The 22,957-nt window shown below is 39.0% G+C and overlaps 3 protein-coding genes across 5 annotated transcripts in view; 2 read left to right on the forward strand and 1 right to left on the reverse strand.

The window, feature by feature from the left end:
• Positions 1-2,352, forward strand: part of LOC147317709 (rho guanine nucleotide exchange factor 28-like) — a 47,215-nt gene extending 44,863 nt beyond the window's left edge. For 2 of the 3 annotated variants that reach the window (XM_086314978.1, XM_086314979.1), the window contains one exon: positions 675-2,352. In XM_086314978.1, coding sequence (XP_086171104.1) covers positions 675-865 — 191 coding nt within the window. In that variant the 3' untranslated portion in view covers positions 866-2,352. The remainder of the gene's footprint in view (positions 1-674) is intronic. The other variant, XM_086314980.1, reaches the window with a different exon arrangement.
• Positions 1,916-19,938, forward strand: osmr (oncostatin M receptor). The gene is made up of 17 exons (XM_086314981.1): positions 1,916-2,015; positions 2,201-2,352; positions 2,582-2,732; positions 5,908-6,180; positions 6,275-6,404; positions 6,916-7,064; positions 8,865-8,998; positions 9,096-9,237; positions 9,999-10,084; positions 10,212-10,419; positions 11,617-11,799; positions 11,886-11,987; positions 13,186-13,341; positions 13,552-13,704; positions 13,841-13,922; positions 14,024-14,108; positions 14,951-19,938. Exons 1-17 carry the CDS (start codon positions 1,934-1,936, stop codon positions 15,356-15,358), a joined length of 2,676 nt encoding a protein of 891 aa, XP_086171107.1. The 5' UTR covers positions 1,916-1,933; the 3' UTR covers positions 15,359-19,938.
• Positions 17,433-22,857, reverse strand: LOC147317711 (uncharacterized). Its single transcript, XM_086314989.1, has 5 exons — positions 22,005-22,857; positions 21,530-21,584; positions 20,665-20,733; positions 18,295-18,379; positions 17,433-18,045 (listed from the first exon to the last, which is right to left on the reverse strand). Exons 1-5 carry the CDS (start codon positions 22,089-22,091, stop codon positions 17,997-17,999), a joined length of 345 nt encoding a protein of 114 aa, XP_086171115.1. The 5' UTR covers positions 22,092-22,857; the 3' UTR covers positions 17,433-17,996.
• Positions 22,858-22,957: the final 100 nt, after the last annotated feature.

Consider the following 22,957-nt stretch of genomic DNA (forward strand, 5'->3'; position numbering starts at 1 on the left):
TGGTGCAAAATGCCCCAGCACGACTTTTAACTGAAACACGAAGAGAGAGCATATTACTCCTGCTTTATCCTCACTGCACTGGCTGCAGACCCATTTTAGAGTACATTTTAATATATATATATATTTTTTGTTGTTTTTAAGTGCTTAAATGGCCTTCCCCCAGCTGACCTCTCTGAGCTGCTGTACTTGCACTCCCCTTCCCGGTCACTCAGATCAGCTCACCAACTGCTCTTGGATGTCCGAGGACACGGCAGCTGCTCATGGGGGCAAGGCTTTTGTTGTAGCAGATCCCAACTTGTAGAGTTGGGAGCTGGAGTAGATGGGCCTCCTCAATCTGAATATTTAAATCTGCTCTTAGGTTCCCTGACTAACTTGTTTTGCCAAACAAAGCACCTCTTTTGTTGGGCATTTGACCCAGTTTGAGATTTTTATTTGATTTAATTTTGTTTAAATTTTTATTTTATTTTATTTTATTTCTACTGTTTTTACTGATGTGTCATGTTGATGTCCTTATTTTGTTTAGTAATTTTTATATACATATATATTTTTCCTTTTTTTTGTATTCTTTAAATTGTATAAATAATACAAAACCACTGACCAAAACTTTGGTGTTTCTAAAGGGCTTTATAAATAAAGTTGGCTTGACTTGACACTTTGTGTTGTTCTTCTTTCAGCAAACTTCAGACCAGTGGTGGACAAACAATCCCCGGATCTGTGGAGGTCAGAGGTCACAGGGCATAGACTTTATGAGGACGGCTTCTCTTCCTCTCACTCTCTTAACCCTCTCCTCCCCCCTCAGGCGTACCTCTCTCTCGAGGGGCAGAATAGGGATGAGGGAGTTGAGGAGAACATTGTTTACCTCTAAAGGTCCATGAGAGAAAAATAAACAATATAGGCCACCAGTTGTATACTGAACAAACAGTAATATGTCTGTTGCTTAAATGTGTGTGTGTGCATATATGTCCATGTAAATATGATGGATTTATGTTCATCTTTTAAAATCGGAGTACAGTATGTGCCTTTATCATTGTATGTTGTGAACTTTAACCATTCTCCTCCTGTGTGATCAAACCATTGTGCCTTTTCACAAACAAGCTCTTTGTAAATCAGCTTTTATATTTGTACTTCTCGTGTTTTCACTTTTACCACAAATCTTTTAAGTATCTGTGCACTTGGTTTGATGACAAAGGTACCTTTGTGCTACAAACCTTTTGACTTCAAATACAAGAAAGTCAGGACAGATTAAAATTGATGTAATTTACGTCTTGAGCACTTAAAATGAAATAAGAATATATGAGAAGCCAATCAACCCCTTTTTTAAACTATATATAGATTATTTCTCCAAGTGATCTTTAATGATATTTATAAGGGATTGTGGGCCTCTACGAGAAATAAAAATAGACCTATATTGTGTATAAATATGAAATACATGTATAGTTTTTCGGAGCGGCTACCTATGCACAATATGTTGAATTGTTTTCTCACTTAAGTGCCAAAAATATATTGCTGTCTGATGCTGTAGTGTCTGTGAAGAGAGGGTGTATTTTTTTCCCCTGTTCCTTGAAATTTCAGATAATTTATTGCTTAAAAATTGCTTCATGCACTGTCAACGTTTATAAGATTTTGTTTGAAAATTTGACTTGTAATCTTCATAATCAGAACTGTGTTATCATATTGTGTGTGTGTGTATATATATATGTAATATATATGTATATATATATATATAAAACTGTTGTGGCAAACATCTGTTTTTGGTGCATTCTTACTTATGTGAAAAACGGCACAGCACCATTGGTTTAACATTTAAACACTCCTCTCTTGACTTCCGATTATACATTACGCAACACTCGCACTTCTACTCATACTAACACTTGCTGCTGACTTATTAGGCTTTCAGTTGGCGTGCTCAGTGAAAAACGGTTCACATGAGAGGATGATAAATGTCAGGAAATCCTTTTTCAGCCTTTTCGGGTTGTATCTGATATTTTCGAACACTGAATGTTGCTTTGACGATGGTAAGTTGGGTTCGTTTATGTTCTTTCTGATCATTTTAAAGTTCTCTCAATATGTCATCTTGATGTGTGCTCAATCACAGGTAAAGAAATTCCGGAAAGTTGATTCTGTTCATTGTCTAAACAGGACCAACATTCTGGGACCCTGAATGTGTAACTTTACATCCTTCTGTTCTGTCATACGCCAGGCTGTTATCTGCCAAAACCAAACATCACTCTGAAAGCTATTAATGACAAGCAGACCCTTGTGGTGAGCTGGTTGGTAAAACACAGCAGTTTTGTGGGTGACATTTATGAGATCGAGCTCAGCCGCACTGAACAGCACACCGTTATTTACACTGTGAGTATTGAGAGGTGTGTTTTCTGTTTTTAATGCTGTTTAAAAGTCATAGAATACAGTCAGAATGTTACATATAAAAGATAATTTGTATTTTTTCTGCCAGGTCATCACAGAGAAAGACAGAATCTTTTTTTTTTTCCATTACCACCACATTTAATTGATTCTGTAATCCTGCTTTTAAGACCTACCAGTGTTATTATGAACAATTATTTCCTGTTTTTTAACCTAGAAAAATGTGAGCGTATCACCTGGAGTTTCGGCCAAATACACATGGACATGGATCTCTGATCTGCCTCTGGAGTGTGTTGATCACTCTGTCAGAATGCGATACTATAATCAGTCTGACCAGAGTCCTTGGAGCAACTGGATAACCAACTCTGGTGAGATGTTATGCTGATCATTAAATGTCAGCCTACGTGTTTTACTGATGAGGTTAAAAAGCAGCAGTTGTCGTTTTCTTAGGAATGAAACGTTTCTCAACATCTGCAGTAATTGCAAACGTCTCTTTCAACATATATCTTACGCGTACAATGCAAATATGTACAGTGGGGCAAAAAAGTATTTAGTCAGCCACCGATTGTGCAAGTTCCCCCACTTAAAATGATGACAGAGGTCAGTAATTTGCACCAGAGGTACACTTCAACTGTGAGAGACAGAATGTGAAAAAAAAATCCATGAATCCACATGGTAGGATTTGTAAAGAATTTATTCGTAAATCAGGGTGGAAAATAAGTATTTGGTCAATAACAAAAATACAACTCAATACTTTGTAACATAACCTTTGTTGGCAATAACAGAGGTCAAACGTTTACTATAGGTCTTTACCAGGTTTGCACACACAGTAGCTGGTATTTTGGCCCATTCCTCCATGCAGATCTTCTCGAGAGCAGTGATGTTTTGGGGCTGTCGCCGAGCAACACGGACTTTCAACTCCCGCCACAGATTTTCTATGGGGTTGAGGTCTGGAGACTGGCTAGGCCACTCCAGGACTTTCAAATGCTTCTTACGGAGCCACTCCTTTGTTGCCCGGGCGGTGTGTTTTGGATCATTGTCATGTTGGAAGACCCAGCCTCGTTTCATCTTCAAAGTTCTCACTGATGGAAGGAGGTTTTGGCTCAAAATCTCACGATACATGGCCCCATTCATTCTGTCCTTAACACGGATCAGTCGTCCTGTCCCCTTGGCAGAAAAACAGCCCCATAGCATGATGTTTCCACCCCCATGCTTCACAGTGGGTATGGTGTTCTTGGGATGCAACTCAGTATTCTTCTTCCTCCAAACACGACGAGTTGAGTTTATACCAAAAAGTTCTACTTTGGTTTCATCTGACCACATGACATTCTCCCAATCCTCTGCTGTATCATCCATGTGCTCTCTGGCAAACTTCAGACGGGCCTGGACATGCACTGGCTTCAGCAGCGGAACACGTCTGGCACTGCGGGATTTGATTCCCTGCTGTTGTAGTGTGTTACTGATGGTGACCTTTGTTACTTTGGTCCCAGCTCTCTGCAGGTCATTCACCAGGTCCCCCCGTGTGGTTCTGGGATCTTTGCTCACCGTTCTCATGATCATTTTGACCCCACGGGATGAGATCTTGCGTGGAGCCCCAGATCGAGGGAGATTATCAGTGGTCTTGTATGTCTTCCATTTTCTGATGATTGCTCCCACAGTTGATTTTTTCACACCAAGCTGCTTGCCTATTGTAGATTCACTCTTCCCAGTCTGGTGCAGGTCTACAATACTTTTCCTGGTGTCCTTCGAAAGCTCTTTGGTCTTGGCCATGGCGGCGTTTGGAGTCTGACTGTTTGAGGCTGTGGACAGGTGTCTTTTATACAGATGATGAGTTCAAACAGGTGCCATTCATACAGGTAACGAGTGGGGGACAGAAAAGCTTCTTACAGAAGACGTTACAGGTCTGTGAGAGCCAGAGATTTTCCTTGTTTGAGGTGACCAAATACTTATTTTCCACCCTAATTTACGAATAAATTCTTTACAAATCCTACCATGTGGATTCATGGATTTCTTTTTCACATTCTGTCTCTCACAGTTGAAGTGTACCTCTGGTGCAAATTACTGACCTCTGTCATCATTTTAGGTGGGGGAACTTGCACAATCGGTGGCTGACTAAATACTTTTTTGCCCCACTGTACATGGTTGGGAAATAAGGTGTTGTCTGCAACACTTTTTTTTTTTTAGTTTACTACCTATAAGGGAAGTAAAGTAAAAAAAAAATGTAATAAAAATTAAACTTTTTAAAAATGTTATAGTTTCTGTGGGTCATCAGTCTGGACTCAAGGCAGGGTTGTTGTTTTTTTGTAATAGCCAAGCGAGTCCAACAGCGAGTCTGTTTGGCATTGTCTTGTTGAAATAAGTGAGGCTTTCACTGAAAAAGACATTTCATAGATGCATTTATTACGTATTTATCTTTTAGAATGTTGGTTATCTACAATTAATCAGGCAAAATGTTTACATTTTGCCTACAGGGTTTACATGAGCTATTATATATATTATTTAAACTGCATTTTGTTGCCCTGTACTTGTGACATGTGCAATGACAATAAAGTTGAATTCTATTCTATTCTACTGTATTATACAGCAATTTTTTAATATAATTTCCCGTTTTCAATGACTCAAAAGGAATCGGGCACATTTACTACTGGACACAATTTTAAATATATAGATTTTTGTTAATTCTTGGATGAAAATTATTTTGAGTCAATGACAGCCTGAAGTTTAGAAACCATCACATCACCAAGTGCTGTATGTTCTCCCTCCCACTGTTTACTGCAGTTTGTTGCTTGTTTTTCTGTCTCTGTGACATCCTGTGTCATAAAACTGCTTCTTCCAGCAATCATATCATGTAACACTTACAGTCGTGTCCATGTCATAACATTGCCTTTACCAGGTGTGACAGAATACTTTACTGCGTAAAAACATATTTTTCCTCTTTTCTTTTGTGTTGCTTATCCTTGTGGTCAGACATGTTTGACAGAATACTTTGAGTCAAAAGGTGTTTATTTCTTCTTCTTGGACTCTTTTCTTGGGGGGAGGGGTTGTTAAGTTATGTAAATTCTAATCGATTTCATCTTTCGTCTAAACAACCATTCTTCCGTTTCTTGGAATCTGTATAGTCCTCAGGTACGACGTCACTCATGAAGTTAAAAGAAATTGCCCATGCCGTATTGCACTAATCCAACCCGATATCATTAAGGATGGTGAATGAACGACACACTAATGACAAATCAGATGGCCTCTCTCCTCAATAAGCTGGAGGATGCAATGTTCATCATTTCCAAAAAAGAAAACAAAAGTCTGAAAGCTTTGATTGATCAGACTACAGAACAGTTTGCCACGCAGCCTTAATCCACCTTAATGACCTTGGGTGCAAAGAAAGCAGAGGCATTTCTGAATCCCCTTTGTTTTTTGTGTCTCTGTCAGTGCAACAATACAATTTTTGTTCCCCTTTTAAGAACCCTAGAACATACCAAGGGATTATGCATGAAATTCTGAACAGCTCTTCATCAGACTGCACTGTAACTTTACTTTGTCTTGCAGGATTCAAAGCAAACGATAAGATCCACATTTTCCCCTCCAGCCGTGTGCTGAGGCAGGGCAGCAGTGCCATGTTCTGCTGTATTCCCCCAACAGGGGTGAACGTTAAAAGAATGACCTTCAGGAACGAGGAATACCGTCTTTTGAGCATTGGAGGCGGAGTAAAAGCTATCACTGTAAACAACCTCACTATCCCAAAAGGAATAATTAAGCATTTGTTACTGACCTGCGATGATGCAACAGGCAAAAGTTTTCCTGTCTTGAACTATATCAGTTGTAAGTTTGAATCTCTCTTTTTTTGTATTCTTTATTAATTTAATGCAAAACTTGTACATGTATAACTGTATATGTATATGTGTGTATATTGTAGTTCCACCCCAGAAACCCAGAAACCTCAGCTGTGTAACCTTTGACATGGTATCTGTCAGCTGCACCTGGGATTCACCCAGAAAGCGACTCCTGCATGATCGCAACGTGCAAATTTACACTCTCCACATAGAGTAAGCACATGAAGTACACACCTTATATTGTAACACAATGTAAGGCATAGATGGCAGTGATTTTCATAATATTGGACTGATTCAGTGCTGTGGAAAGGTTTTGAGCCACCAGCCATATTTTTATATTTTGTTTCAAAGGAGCGACACTTATTGAGAAATTTTGAGGTTTTCTGAATGTCTTATAAGGTTTTTCTGGCATATATGAGCATGTCGTGCAGTGTGTTCCCAACAAATTTGAGGAAACTGGAAAACTGGAGTACAAAAAAAGAAACAGCAGCCCCCCACCCCCACCCCCCCAAACCAAAGTATCTACAGCAGATAGCTCAAAGTCACGTCTCCCTGAAAGATGAATCATGGGAAAATTCATCAGTACAAATTTCATAGGACACAAAAGATTTATTAAGCCTAATATAAAGTAATCAAACCATAAATATTATTTCACAAAAGTGTAAGCTGATGTGCTGGATGTGTTTGACGTCTTTTCCAATTCTATTGTTTATTAAAAACACAGAAACTCAGACAAGGCTCCCTTCACCTGTGAGCAGTCATCATGTACTTTTCCAGCTGTGCCACACCTGCAAAATTATAACATCAGTGTGTGGGTGAAGGACAAGCTAGGAGAGGAGATGGAACGTTATAGCTTCAACATCTCTGACAGAGGTCAGGGGTCATCTTTGTGTATACAACATATTCTCAGTTATGTTTTTGAAGGCATAAAGACACGTACATGTCAATTTAAACTGCTCTGTGGTTGATGCTTTCACAATTTACCTACACTGTGTAGTGAAATCAGCGTCAGTGTTGTTTTTGTACTGTTTGATATAAGATACAGTGGGGCAAAAAAGTATTTAGTCAGCCACCGATTGTGCAAGTTCCCCCACTTAAAATGATGACAGAGGTCAGTAATTTGCACCAGAGGTACACTTCAACTGTGAGAGACAGAATGTGAAAAAAAAAATCCATGAATTCACATGGTAGGATTTGTAAAGAATTTATTCGTAAATCAGGGTGGAAAATAAGTATTTGGTCACCTCAAACAAGGAAAATCTCTGGCTCTCACAGACCTGTAACGTCTTGTGTAAGAAGCTTTTCTGTCCCCCACTCGTTACCTGTATGAATGGCACCTGTTTGAACTCATCATCTGTATAAAAGACACCTGTCCACAGCCTCAAACAGTCAGACTCCAAACTCCGCCATGGCCAAGACCAAAGAGCTTTCGAAGGACACCAGGAAAAGTATTGTAGACCTGCACCAGACTGGGAAGAGTGAATCTACAATAGGCAAGCAGCTTGGTGTGAAAAAATCAACTGTGGGAGCAATCATCAGAAAATGGGAGACATACAAGACCACTGATAATCTCCCTCGATCTGGGGCTCCACGCAAGATCTCATCCCGTGGGGTCAAAATGATCATGAGAACGGTGAGCAAAGATCCCAGGACCACACGGGGGGACCTGGTGAATGACCTGCAGAGAGCTGGGACCAAAGTAACAAAGGTCACCATCAGTAACACACTACAACGGCAGGGAATCAAATCCCGCAGTGCCAGACGTGTCCCGCTGCTGAAGCCAGTGCATGTCCAGGCCCGTCTGAAGTTTGCCAGAGAGCACATGGATGATACAGCAGAGGATTGGGAGAATGTCATGTGGTCAGATGAAACCAAAGTAGAACTTTTTGGTATAAACTCAACTCGTCGTGTTTGGAGGAAGAAGAATACTGAGTTGCATCCCAAGAACACCATACCTACTGTGAAGCATGGGGGTGGAAACATCATGCTATGGGGCTGTTTTTCTGCCAAGGGGACAGGACGACTGATCCGTGTTAAGGACAGAATGAATGGGGCCATGTATCGTGAGATTTTGAGCCAAAACCTCCTTCCATCAGTGAGAACTTTGAAGATGAAACGAGGCTGGGTCTTCCAACATGACAATGATCCAAAACACACCGCCCGGGCAACAAAGGAGTGGCTCCATAAGAAGCATTTGAAAGTCCTGGAGTGGCCTAGCCAGTCTCCAGACCTCAACCCCATAGAAAATCTGTGGCGGGAGTTGAAAGTCCGTGTTGCTCGGCGACAGCCCCAAAACATCACTGCTCTCGAAGATCTGCATGGAGGAATGGGCCAAAATACCAGCTACTGTGTGTGCAAACCTGGTAAAGACCTATAGTAAACGTTTGACCTCTGTTATTGCCAACAAAGGTTATGTTACAAAGTATTGAGTTGTATTTTTGTTATTGACCAAATACTTATTTTCCACCCTGATTTACAAATAAATTCTTTACAAATCCTACCATGTGGATTCATGGATTTTTTTTCACATTCTGTCTCTCACAGTTGAAGTGTACCTCTGGTGCAAATTACTGACCTCTGTCATCATTTTAGGTGGGGGAACTTGCACAATCGGTGGCTGACTAAATACTTTTTTGCCCCACTGTACATGGTTCGTGTGTGTGTTGCCATTAGTGTTTCCTGTTGTGAAGTCGCTGAGAGTGAACCGCGGGGTGACAGACGCCACAGTGTCCTGGAGCATGCAGGAAAGCTTGACTCGTATGAACCTTATCTGTCAGGTTGCTACAGTCCCACTCGGCACCGTGGAGGTGAATTCATTTAAGTTAACAATAATAATCATCAAACTGTTGAGTGTAGATTTGACATTTTAGTGCATGTTTTTTTCCCCATTTACTTCTGTAACAGCTGAGGTGCAACAACATTATGAGCAGTTTCTGCGACACAAAACTGGAGCACCTGGTTCCCAACACGAAGTACAATGTCAGAGTACGCTGCACTGTCAATGGACGACTGTGGGGAGAAGGGGCAGAAGAAACCTTCATAACAGGTAAATATAAATATAATTAGAAAAAATGTTGTTTTACAAATATCATATCGTGTTCAAGTCCAGATTTAATAAAGTGTGAGAAAGACTAAAATTATTGAAGGGCAAAAATTAATTTTCAGTGTTTAGCTTTTATCTGCAAAATGATGCTGCATGAAGGAGCAATTATTGCATACAAACATATTTTTCTTTTCTCTTGTGTTGCTTATCTTTGTGATGGGTTTGTTCATTTGAAAAGAGACTTAAATGCAACATTTGTGTTTGCAGTTGTTTTTCTTAACATGATCTTCACATGAAAAGTCATCAGTGCACAACGATTTATTAAGCCAGTTATAGAGTAATCAAACTACAAGTATTACTTCACAAAAGAGCAAGCTGACACTTTGCTGGATGTGTTTGAGGTCTCTTCCAATTCTCTTGTTTGTTAAAATTACAAATACTTGAAAATATCAGTAAAGTAAAAAGCAAGAGCTTAGCAACAAACTCCCAAAGAACTTTCATTCTTTCATTTTCTTTCATTCCCCATGTACTATCAGGCTTTGATACAACACTTTTCTTTTCTTACTGACCACTCAAAGCCACATTTCACCATATATTTTAATCTACATGCTGTAAGTACTTTATCTACTGTGGCCAATTTAGAATCACCAACTAACCTAACAAGTCTTGGTCTCGGCTTGCTTTGGTACATACAACAAACAAACAAAGTGCTCTAGTTCAATGATCTGCTGCCTGTTATGCTCTAAACAAGTCATTTTCCTCAGATCCACTGGTGTCCTTGGATTTATGGAGAAGAATACAGCCGCTGTCTAACTCGCGCACTCGTCAAGTTACTCTGATGTGGAAGCCAGTAAGTCATTTTTCTGTGCCCTTTAAGCACAAATACTTGGTGGAATAGTACTCTGGTTTTAGAGAATATACAGTATGTCACCGTTACCTTGAACATCCTTCACCCTTAATTACTAATTTATTCTCAGCGTATTGCTGGCACAGCAGCCACAATAAACATACAAGAGTACACGGTTCAGTGGTCACAGGAAGGCCAAACAGAGTCGAAGAACAGCAGCGTGGGCCAGGCAGTGGTGTCCATTGGCCCAGGAAAGTGTGACTTCACTGTCCAGGCTGTCCTCCCCTCTGGCACCTCCATCCCCGCCAACATCACCATCCCACCAGCAGAGCACAAAGGTGAACAGCTTCTCTACACCCAGAGTCTCTTAAATTTAAATGCTTACTTAGACATTTAACTGTTTTTTTTTCCTTTGATAAAACAAAGGGTTACAAAAGGGTTAAAAGGGACTTTTTAAAAAACGTTTAAGACTGATTATAACAATTTCAAGTAGTCCAGCCTAGAAATGTAAATGTATTAACAACAAATATCTCTGTTGTTTGTTTCCTTGAATTAAAAAGCAAAAAAAGTGAAACAACGAGTGTCACTAGAGATTAATAACAAGTATGATTCAATGCAGAGAGGTCTATTAACACATAGTGAGTGAGGAAGAAACACCCAGTGCATCATGGGAATCCCCCAGCAGTGTACGCCTATTGCAGCATAACTAAGGGAGGATTCAGGGTCATCTGGTCCAGCCCTAACTATATGCTTTAGCAAAAAGGAAAGTTTTAAGCCTAATCTTGAAAGTAGAGATAGTGTCTGTCTCCTGAATCCAAACTGGAAGCTGGTTCCACAGAAGAGGGACCTGAAAACTGAAGGCTCTCCCTCCCATTCTACTTTTAAATACTCTAGGAACAACAAGTAGGCCTGCAGTGCGAGAGCGAAGTGCTCTTATAGGGTGATAATGGTACTACAAGGTCATTAAGATAAGATGGGGCCAGATTATTTAAGACCTTGTATGTGAGGAGCAGAAGAATTCAATTCTGGATTTAACAGGGAGCCAATGAAGGGAAGCCAAAACAGGAGAAATATGCTCTCTCTTTCTAGTAACCTGTTAGTACTCTTGCTGCAGCATTTTGGATTAACTTAAGGCTTTTTAGGGAGTTTTTAGGACATCCTGATAATAATGAATTACTGTAGTCCAGCCTAGAAATAATAAGTGCATGAACTAGTTTTTCAGCATCACTCTGAGACAGGATGCTCTAATTTTGGCGCTATTGCACAAATGGAAGAAAGCAGTCATACAGTTGTTTAATGTGCACATTGAAGAACATATCCTGGTCAAAGACAACTCCAAAATTCCTCACAGTGTTACTGCCATCAAGAGTAAGCATCTGGTTAGATACTGCATTTCTAAGATTTTTATGGCAGAGTACAATAACTCGAGTTTTATTAGAATTTAGAAGCAGAAAAACACTTTGCATTTTCAAATCTACTCAGCCAGGGTCTAAAGTCCTGAGTTATTTTGCTTTGTTTTGGACTTTTCCCCCCAGAAAATCTCCCAGTACAGAAGCGTTTAGACAGTACCAGCGAGGGTGGTTTCAATCTGACATGGGAAGATCAGAGCACTGCCACCTGTGGCTATGTTGTGGAGTGGTGCGTGCTGGGAAATGCAGTGCCTTGCACTCTGCAGTGGAAAGTGCCAGAGGGAAATAATGCATTGTTATTACATGCTAGTAAGTTTTATTGTTGTTTTCATTCAGCAATTAATGTAAATACATTTACTCTTGTTTAGCATTCACTGTCATATTTTTATTTTTAGGTGAATTCCAAGCAGGTTACAGGTATACATTTTATATTTATGGATGCACGGACAATGGATATGGACTACTGGAGATACAGACTGGTTACTCACAGGAATTCAGTGAGTTTTGTTATTGCATGTGTGTGTGTGTGTGTGTGTTGTATTCATTTATTATGTATAGAAGAGACATTTGAGGCTGAGCGTATTCTAATGTCATAATTCTTCTTACAAAGTGCAGTTAAGATTGACTCTCATGTGATTATACTCTTTGTCTGTTCTGGTAGGTTCCCAAGTTTGTCAGAAATACCATAATTTTTTTTAAATTAATTTTTGACTCTGCATAGCACCAAAGTAGATTTTAAAATTAAATATATGATTGAAGTGCAGACCTTCAGCTTTAATTAAAGGGGTTTAACAAAAGTATTTAGTATATACCTCAAGTATTCAACCTGAATTATACAATGTTCCCTGTTTTCTGAAACTGAAAAACAAACAGTTCCAGGGCCATGAGGCCTGTTTCCTCATTATTCCACGACAAATTAAGTAGATAAAAGATGTGGAGTTTAAACAGAACCAGTTTTTCTTGACTTGTAGGTTTTCTGACAATCTCGGCTGCTTCAATTGCTTATTGTGATCCAAGAATGATACCATGATATTGAGACTGGGACTCTGTAAGCATCATGTCATCTTTAGCTTTTTACCTTGTTCTTCTTTTAAGTCTCTGGTCTCTAGCACAGAATAGGATGGTGAGAAAACTTCTATCATAGTTTGGATCTGGAGTGTGCAGTTGAAAGTAAACGTTTTTATACACTGTAAAAAAAAATATTTTTTTTAAACTGTAAAAAAACAAAACATGAAACTTTTTTTTTAACAGAGGTTGCTTTTAATGGTAAAATTCAATGTGTTTACAAAACACAGAAAAAAGCAATAATCCTTAAAAAATTAATACAGAGTAGTCCTTTATTTTAAAATGGTACATTGTACTGTACGTTTACCATTTTTACAGAGTAGTAGTTAAAATTTTGACACAGGATATCCTATCTTTGACTAATAGGGGCACCCTGTAAACAAGATAGTCTTTCCTGTTTTGCAGTTCTGATATGCAGAGTGGAGTAATTACTGTGATGCAATCATCTGAAGAGCTACATGTTTAAATAACAAAATACCATATTAGTATAGGTATTTTATAGAAGTTGAGATTTTGAACTCCGGGGAAACTTTGTTTTGAGAAACTGCATTGTTGCTTTGACACCAGCTAAGCTGCAAATGTTTTAATTAGTTCGGCCTTCCTTCCTCATTACTATCTCCTGTTTCTCAGATTCTGTTCAGCGCCCAAGTCTGGTTGAACCTGTTCAGAGTACTTCCTCTTCTGTGACACTGGAGTGGCATTACAATGAAGATGATCCAGCTCAGCCAGCATTCATCATGGGGTACCTGGTTACAGTGCAGGAAGTAGGATCTGTTTTGCTGCCAGGTCAGGTTGCGAGAGAGTGTGGAGGAATAAACCAGCAATGTTGATCTTCTTCATCTTAATCTCAGTCTGTGGACGTGTTCTAATTATTTACATGATTGAATTTATTTCATATTTCTGGGCAGTGTCAGATAAACCTGATTTGCGTTAAACTTAGTCAGGATGGTGCCCAGCACAATTATTTAATCTGTGTCTCATCCTGTGTACATCTAGATGGGTCCAATGTCTCAGTTGCAGAGCCCCACGTGAAGTTTGTGACCATAGAGAGTCTGAAGGAGAACACAGAGTATACTTGCTCTGTGAGTGCTCTCACTAAAGAGGGGCCTGGGCTACCAGCCAGCATTACCTTCAGAACCAAAAGCAACTGTGAGTTTTAAAACACGCAGGGGGATCCCAGAGATACCGCTACTGAACTGTATTCTTTCCTGGGAGAACCTTTGATAGAAGATGTCAACTTCCAGTGCATGAAGTAATTAATTTCAACTTCTTTTTCCTCCTGTAGACTCTTCTCTCATAATCAAGGTACTGACTCCCATCTTTTTACTCATGGGCTTCACTGTTCTCCTGTGGTCCCAAGTGAAAATGTGAGTAAGGTCATCTTTCAATAGAGACCTAAAGATAGAATCCTGAAGATGATGATATAAACCATTTTGAACTCTTTAAAAAAAGAAACTATCTGTTTCAGTGTGAGGAGCAGGCTGAAGGAGATATTTATTTACCCTGTGGATATGAACATTAAAACTCCAGAGTTCGAAAGCTTCCTGCATGAGGTATGAGCTAATCACTGAGAGAGCAAAAAAAAAAAAAAAAAAAAAAATGCACAAAGAGGAAATATCCAGCCTAGGAAGGAATGATATCTATTTCTGACACAAGATTCTAGCTGCTCAGCAGTCCTAGGTCTTTGTCATATTTTTGTTTCATCATAAACCAAATGTTTTTCCACTGATGGACTGCAGGCAAGCCAGTTCAGCCAGCTGATTCTCCCACTACAAAGCCATGTTGTTATAATGACTGCAGTATGCAGTTTAGCATTGTCTTGCTGAAATATGTAAGGCCTCCTCTGAGAAAGATGTCTGAATGGGTGACAGTGTTGCACCAAAACGTGTAGATCAATTGCATAGACACCTATTCCCCCCTAATACCATCAGAGATGCAGGGTTACGAACTGAGTGCAGATAACAAACCGAACGGTCCTTCTCCTCTTTAGGTCCACAGAAGACGACAGCATTTCTGTGTTGTCTTCACGTTTGGCTTGTTCTTTGCATGGTAGAACTGTAACCTGTCAAAGATTTCTGGAAGTCTTCCAGTGCCCTTGCAGTGATTTGCAGGAATGAATCATGCCTGTTTTAAGTCAATTTCACCTGAGGGCCCAAAATTTAAAGCCATCCAATAAGATAATAATCAAAGTTTTCATTAGTTGTCCAAACATTATAAACAGATTGGTGAATCTCTGCCTATCTTTACTTCTGAGAAACACTGCCTCTCTCAGATGCTTTGAGACATGCTGCTACCATCAGTCTAAACCTTTGATTCCCCGCCCCCGCCTAACTAGGTTTGTGTTTATATTTGGATTTGTGCCTGTCACTTAAGTTATCATATCTTCTTTGCACAGACTGATCAGTGGCTGCAGTCTCAGAAGCCAGAGGAGTGCATCAGCTGTGACATCCAGATTTTGAATGGCAGACCCTCTCTAAATGAAATAACCGCACTGAGAGATTCTGAGCTTATGAATGAACCATGCTCTCCTAGTTTGCAGTCCTCGCTTTCATCTTCATCACCTTCTTGCATGCTGCTCGAAGCAAATTACTGTCCACAGTTAGCTACTCTGCCCTGGGACAGACCAGCCTCTCAGCAAGTCACAAGCCTGATGAACAGGAGTTACTTATACACTTTGAAGGAGGGTTACTCTGAACCACCTAACGTTGTATTCAGTGAAACCAAATCAAGCTTTGAAGCTTCTGACTGCCCCCTTGAATCATGCGGTGTCATATATGGTTATATCGCCAATGATTCTTTATAAATACTGAGTCAAGTCTGACTCAGTATTTCTTCCTGTCCCATACCGTAAATACAGAATTTGTTTATTAGACATATTGTGAATCAGCTATCCTGTATTCATGCTAAACTGTAAATTGCAGAAGTGGTTTTGTTTAAAAATGATATTATATGGGTGTTATCATAACAGAATTAGTAGTGCACAAAACTCAAATCAGATTGTCTAAAGTTTGATGTGAGAAGAGAAACAAAAACTCAGGATTTTGCTCAACTGTGAAGGAACTGGAGATGTTATCTACAGGATGTAAGTGCTGCAACAGATAAGGTAGATGAGCAGGCTTAGATGTTTGCATATTTTCTGAGCATGACTTTTTAACATAGCTTGTGATGCAGAAGGTGCTGATAGTGGTGTAGTTGTTAATGGGATGTAGGTATAATGCTTGAAGTGCCGTGCTATATGAATCCATAGTTAAAAACGCGACTCGTGTAGCATTGCTATTAGCTCATTTGGTTCAGCAGGTGACTCATGTGTCCTTTGAAATGAAAACATGAATAAAGTGCTTTTCTATATAAATGTAAGAACATTATTAGAGGTATTAGTTTAGGAATTTTTAACACTGCCATCTTTTCGCCTTTTCTCCATATCCTTTTAGACATCCCAGCCCTGTCTGATTCTGTGGCATGCATGCTCACATTCACACTAGATTAACTTGGCTCAACTTGTTTTCTTTTCAGAATCCTATTAAATGGCTTTCTTTTTATTTTCAAGCATTATTAAAATATCCGTTTTCTTTCTTTTGTCATGAAGGTTGAATTTAAAAAAAAAAAAAAAAAAAAAAAAAAAAAAGGAAAATTAGAGGAAATGTTTAGTCATCATTTCTCTGGAATTTCTCGATCAGTGACTCATAATTGGAATTTTACACTTCAGCTCAGGTCTACTTGTTGTAACAGGTTGTTCAGCAAATTCTCACCTAAGTTTACATGCATTGTGTTCTATACAGTTATTATGCAGTTAGCACACCGGGTACAGCTCATAATCTAATTTAATACAAAGTAGATTCAGGTTGTGTTCTATCGTCTTGCACATTTACATTTTACAGTTGAAATTAGTGGGGGTTTTTTTTTTAGCTCAGTTATTTCTAAGCCTTCTAGGAAACTGAGTGAAGTCTATAGCATTTCAGACTCCAGTTATGATTCTATTTTAAGATCACACCTTTTGATAACATGTTGATTTATAAACTGTTACAATTTGTTTTTGACCAATAGTTGAAAGTACTAAGTATTTGTACTCATTAGTTTTAGTAACTAACACAAAGTTGCAAAAATGCCCTTCTGACAGGTTGTTCAAATAATACCTTGTATAAGGCAGAACTCACACATTCACCAAATACTTTTCATAAAAAGTAAAACATGACAATTAGGACATCTTAATTAAATCAAGTCCTATCCTTGTATATTCACTGTTTCTGCTGTTAATCAAACCACACATCTGCCTTTTTTCCATGCCTTTAAATCAAATGCAATCAAGCCATGACTGGTTTGGATAATTCAAATGTGGAGTATCATATATATTCCTATTTAAAATCAAAAGTTTCAGTATCTCTACTGAAATCTATTCAAGCTTCCTCCACCTGACACTTCTCCCCCACATTCGCTCGTTATGAAGAGCCAAGCGTCAAAAATGGTTAAAATGAGTCACATCTGAGTTGATATGACAGAAATAACTGCTCAGACTTAAGAAAATGTGGTTCATCAAAGACATGCAGTATAGCATATGTATATGTATAGCATAGAAAAGACCAGAAATACTTTTTCTCCTCCTTTGCTTCTTTCACATAGATTTAAATTGAGTCACACAGGACTACATGACTGGTAAATCAGAATAGATTCCTCATTACAGTCACATGAGCACTTAAGCTGTCGATTGCTTTTTTTCATTAACATTTCTGCATGAATTCTGGAGAAAAAAAGACCAAAAGAAACAAAAACAGGTGCTGTACAGCCTGAGAGATATTGAAACTATTGACTCAGAACTTTACTCAGCCCATATTATAAACACCTAAAATAAACAAAGAAAGTAGTTGATTAGATTCACCAAACAGTCGCATCCACTAAATGTAAAAAATACTTTTATTATAGACTCATACAGTAGTTACAACATCCTGAGGAGCAATTGCGCACATAAGCTTGTCTGAGGCACCACTAGGTGACAGAACAGGATAAAATGGTGAATGCTACTCTGATCTGATAATCAAATCCAAAATATTATAAAGAAATGCTAAAACGAAATAAGGACACATGCTTAAAATATAAAGATCCATTTGGTACAGTTGAGAAATAAAAAGCTTAAATAGCTACATATACTAAAAAAAAAAAAAAGAAATACTATATTCTCTCTGTCTTAGAGTCATTTACATGCAGCTCAATAGTCACTGGAGCGAGTTGTAGCCTCCCTCAGTAGTGCATAATTCACAGAAAACAGAAAAAGCAGACTGACCTGCCAAAACAGTGTTTAACGTCACCATGACTCTTTAAGTAAACAGAAGCCACCAGCAGACCGTAAAGCTGAGGAGGCACATGTGGCTCATCCATTTAGTTTAGCCAATGTCCATGAAATTTAAAATCCAAGATAACAGAACAGCTGCCAGATATCGTCCATGTCTTCACATAGAAGCTCTCTGATGTACTCTTACCCTCAACTTGTTGTGTTTTCTGGAGAGAAAAAAAACGAGACAACCAACACAAATGAGTGTGTTTGCATGCAATAAAGCAGTGAAATGGAATAGGTGCTTATCAAGAAATGGGGCACAATTTGTGTTTTTGTGACGAGCTCAGATACAAAGTTCAGACGTGTGACCCCTAAAAGCAGGTGAACAAACTGCTGTTTGCTCGACTACAGTGTCAACAAGATCCAACAGAAGCTTCGGCAAAATCAAGTTTCAACTTGCACCCGTTCCTTACCGTTGTGGCGGTGACACCATACACTTCCACAGAATAGCATACAGTCCAAGCAAAAAGGCGATGAACAATGCGGCTGCAATGGAACCTAAAAAGCACAAAAACATTCATGTTTTACAAATTCATTCATATCATGCATTAGCACTTAAATCTCTAAGGGAAGCGTCGTACGATATGCTGCTTCTGTAATATCTGACAAGCATGCATAATTTGTTTACATGCTTTTATTACTGAATTCATCTGTTCTTAAACAGATAATAAAAACTGTTATATGGCTCTATATGCTCATATACACACTCCTCATTTCCCTATCTATTTGCTTAATAGTATTAAAAGAAAGATTCACTCTGCAAGAAAAAAACAAGACGAATCCTGTTTAGCACTTCGTGCATTTCTTTTGCCACTTCTTAGACCTCTAATCTCTTATGATACAAAGACAATATAAAGTGCAGTTATAAATTCTGGGACTCCACCCACAAAACCTGAACATCGATGCTGTAATTCCTTATCTGACTCACGATCCATCACAATTCACAGGTTACTGCAGTGTGTCAAGTACACAGAGAACTTGATGAGTTTTCTTGTCATTGGTTGGCTCTACTTCACAATGAGTGTGAATAAGAGAAGGACCCTCGCAGACAATCATATCAATTTAGGAATATTATGATTACAGAGACGCACTTAACACATCAACATGTCGCAGCATTGACCATATGACCAGATCCTAATAGAATGGTGACAGGAAAGTCACCAAAAAAAAAAGGAAAAAAAAAAAAAAAAGGTGTGAAATGACAAATATAAACTTGACCTTGAGGACAGTTTGGGTGAAAACCCTTTAGCTGGTCGGTGTGTGTAGGTTTTACAAAAATCTTAAAAATACTCTAGAAGTGCCGATTCTTGTAAACTGTAAACAGATGGATGAAAATACCTTACCATAGCATGGTGTTAAAAAAATTATATAAAAATCCTTTAGTTAAATTTGCCCCCTCCCCTTCATGAGCATCTTTCTTTTCTGCATCTCAGTGCACAGCTTTTCCTCCAGTGTGTCAAATTGGTAGCGTGTTGACTTGCATTTTTGTTTCAGGGAAGCGGCCTGCCTGCAGACCAGACCTTTTATCACTTTAAAATATTTAGTGCATCATGAAACAAACAGTTTGAAAAGAAGAACCAGAACTGCTGAGCAGCTAGAATCCTACATCAGACAACAGAAGGAAAGTCCTCTCACAAAAGTCCAGCAGCTGGTCTCCTCTGTTCCCAGATGTTTACAGAGCGCTGTTTAAAAAAAAAAAAAAAAAACAACCCAAAAACCCCCCCAAAAAACCAAAGAAACCACATCTCAACTTTTTTGAGATGTGTTGCTACCACCAAAGTCAAAATTCCATTTTGTTTTTACATCGCATCTCAACTTTTTGGATTTGGAGTTGTTGTGTTAATGGATAACACAACAAGAGGATGCTTCAGGTCATGCATTTATCCTGATACGCTAAGAAACCTGAAGTCATCATCTTAAAACTGCTATTTGTCTCTCCGGGCTGTAGCTACAGAATCAGCTCTCATTACCAGGGTTGATCCTTTGCCACATAAGTTGATGTTTGCTCTGTGCACAATGGGCCTTCCAGGCAGCGATGTTTAAAAAACAAACAAACATTCATTCGACTTTCAAGTTCTGGGTGTTTGATCCTCTTCACTTACACTTATCTCAAACATCAGATAAAAAGTGTACCACAAACTTTGCTTACAGAAGCGCAGTTTACTTAAGATGTGCTATATGCTCTTTTTTTTTTAGCCCTCTAAAGTTTTGAACTTTAAAACAACTTTTAAGTTTGAATTCTCTGGTCAAGCATACGCATACTTCAACGGCGAAACACGTCCGGTCACACCGACAGGAGCTCCATGAGCAAACAGCAACATGACAACAAGAGCAATCTAAAGTCACAGGGGTGCAAAGCTTATTTAGCACAAGGGTCCGAAGATAAGAGAAAAATCTGCCTCCGTGTCTCAACAAAACCATGCAGGATATCAAAAAGGTCATATACAAACACAAACTCACACACAGCACAACAGCAAAGCATCATATTTGTGTTTATGGCTCATTCAATAAATATAGCCCTAAACAATTTGACCAAAGTCAGACAGTATTTTGCAGTCACACTCCTAAAATAACTGTAAAGTGTTTCTAAGGTGTTTTCAAGCTTGGCTGACTGTTGGTTGTGTAACTTGATTCGGTTTATTTTCAGTCTCGACTCTCTGGGAGAAACAGGCATTTTTGTTAGTTGTTGACTGAAGGTGGTCCATTTCACGTTTTCTCTCTCTCTTTGCAACAGGCCCTACATGGTGTAGAAAAACTTAATTTTAGACAAAAATTATGCTCACCTGGGATCATTCCATTAGTAAAAGTAGGAGAGTCCTTTGAGTTGGGATGAGTGGCAGCTGCAGTAGAAACTTTACAAGGAAGAAAACAGAAATACATGAATCCACAGCTAAAAAAAAGTCTATTTAAGATATATACTTGCCTGCGTAACAAATGTAAAAATATGACACAGTATTTTAAATTTTTACTTAAAAGTTCCATGTGAGTGTAAAGGACATAAACAACATTGAATTAACACTGAATAAATAACATAATTGTGAAATACTCTGATCGGGATTCAACAATTTTATTCCCAAGCAGCTTTTGCTGTGATGCTGGTGAAACTGTGTCAGTTAAAGATTCAAATCTACACAGTGCTCACACTGCTGCAATACACATGCTTCCTTCTCAGTGAGCACACTTTTTTACTACATGAACAGTTCCAGAAGCAGTTGGTTGATCCTCACTGTCTCCATTAAAATCAGAAACACCCCTTTCGTGTAATCCATACCCACAGTTGTTGCATAACACAGTAAATAATTTGCATTTTTGTGCAAGTTATTGCTATGCGTTCGTGTTGAGCAGAGACTATTGGGCGTCACTGAAACTGTGCCATGTTGTTTTTTTGCTCCCTATAAATAGAATGGACTGAATGGAATTCACCTGAAGTGAATTTATTGGATTCTTTCATCGAGTTTCAGGTAGTTAAGGCACTTTTTGGTGGAGTTACTATCCACGCATAATACCGTGCCTAAAATGAAAACACTACAAAATATTGCAGCATCTCTTTCATTCTGTTATCTTGGGACTCTTCTGGTGAACTTACGATTCCAACCCAAGAGGAAGAAGACAGGTATGAGAAAACCTCAAGGAAGAGATGAGACCTACCATTGCTCTGCTGCACCGCATGTGACAACTGCTCCCCGAGATCTCGGTCGACCATCTGAAAGTGCAAGCAAAACATTCGGGTTTGAACACAAGAGTGCTGCCTACACACACACACTTTTAACTCGCCTTCTTTGTTAAAAACGTGTACATCTAACGTGTGTTACAGCAGATGTAGGAACTTGCTGCAGGAAGTTAAGGTGAAAAATCGGAGCGTTTGGGGGGCATCGACAGGCACAAAGGTAAGAGAACGTCCAAGAAAATGTAAAACGTGTGCGCCAGAGCAACGCTTGAGCGTGTGAATCTACTTACAGCCAAACAGAACAGGAACAGGTTACGCTCCCAGTAAAAACAATCAAACAAGCCCGCTTATAAACACGTAAATCAGTACCGTGTAACCGTCGTCAGACAGATCCCGACAGACTTGTTTTTGGTACATTGTCGCTCACAAAACACACAAAAAGCGCTTCCTTCTCACCTTTGAACTATTTCCGTTATTGGTTAGAGCGCTGCTTTTGTTTTTCATCTCCGTCCACATTTTCAGGGCTGTGCGGCCAGACTTCATCAACTCATGCTGTTTTTCTCACCTCAGCGGCGCCCTGAGACGCACCTCTCGTGGTGCGTTCATGTGCTTCTTTTTGAACTCGTACAACAGCGCACACAAGCTTGCTGCTAATTTTCGACGCAGTGTAGAAACGATTAGGCTACATAAGTAAATTGATTCTTATGTGCTCTATAATGCTGTAATATTAAGGAAATGCAACATATACTTGTTTATCACTTGGACTAACCTTTGATTAAAAGGGCTCATTGATGCTTAATTTACAATGAAGTGGAACTAATGCCCTCATTATTTTCTGTCATGTATACCGCTACAATGGTTGCTCTTCATATTAAACTTAAGATAATACACTGAGTGTGAATAAGTGTCAGGCTTTTAAATTGCTCCAAAGACTGTTTCAAAAAGTTGCTTCACTGGTCTTGGCTCTGTGTGACGCTGGTGACACACAAAGAGGGAGCCAATTAAAATAAATATAGAAATTAAAATGAAGGAGTTAAAACTGATTGCTTTATTTTTTGGGGCCTACGCCAATGCGTCCTAAAAGATATGAGAATTATTTTAAAATGTAAATCATACAAAGCTGCTCAAGTAGGAGTCCAAGAACGAAATATGAAACTGAGCATAACAACTCCACTTTAAGCCACGCTGCATGGCTACACCATTTTAACATTTCTTTAAAGTTACATTTCCTACAGCAAGTGAAGGAGGCGCCAGATCGGCCCAACTTCCTGCAGGAAGAAAGCAGTCACATATCGCAAAAGTATGCTGATCCAAGATAATTATATTTACAGCAGGACTACTGATTTTCAGTGAGTGTATACAATGTTTTCCTGCCACCACATTCACCCTGATAAACGCACTTCCACTCG

The sequence above is a fragment of the Aulonocara sp. 'chitande type north' Nkhata Bay genome, linkage group LG12, assembly GCF_057382095.1.
Source record: "Aulonocara sp. 'chitande type north' Nkhata Bay isolate Kocher_YH1m ecotype deep benthic linkage group LG12, A_spYH_male_GT1.1, whole genome shotgun sequence".
NCBI classification, from domain to species: domain Eukaryota; kingdom Metazoa; phylum Chordata; class Actinopteri; order Cichliformes; family Cichlidae; genus Aulonocara; species Aulonocara sp. 'chitande type north' Nkhata Bay.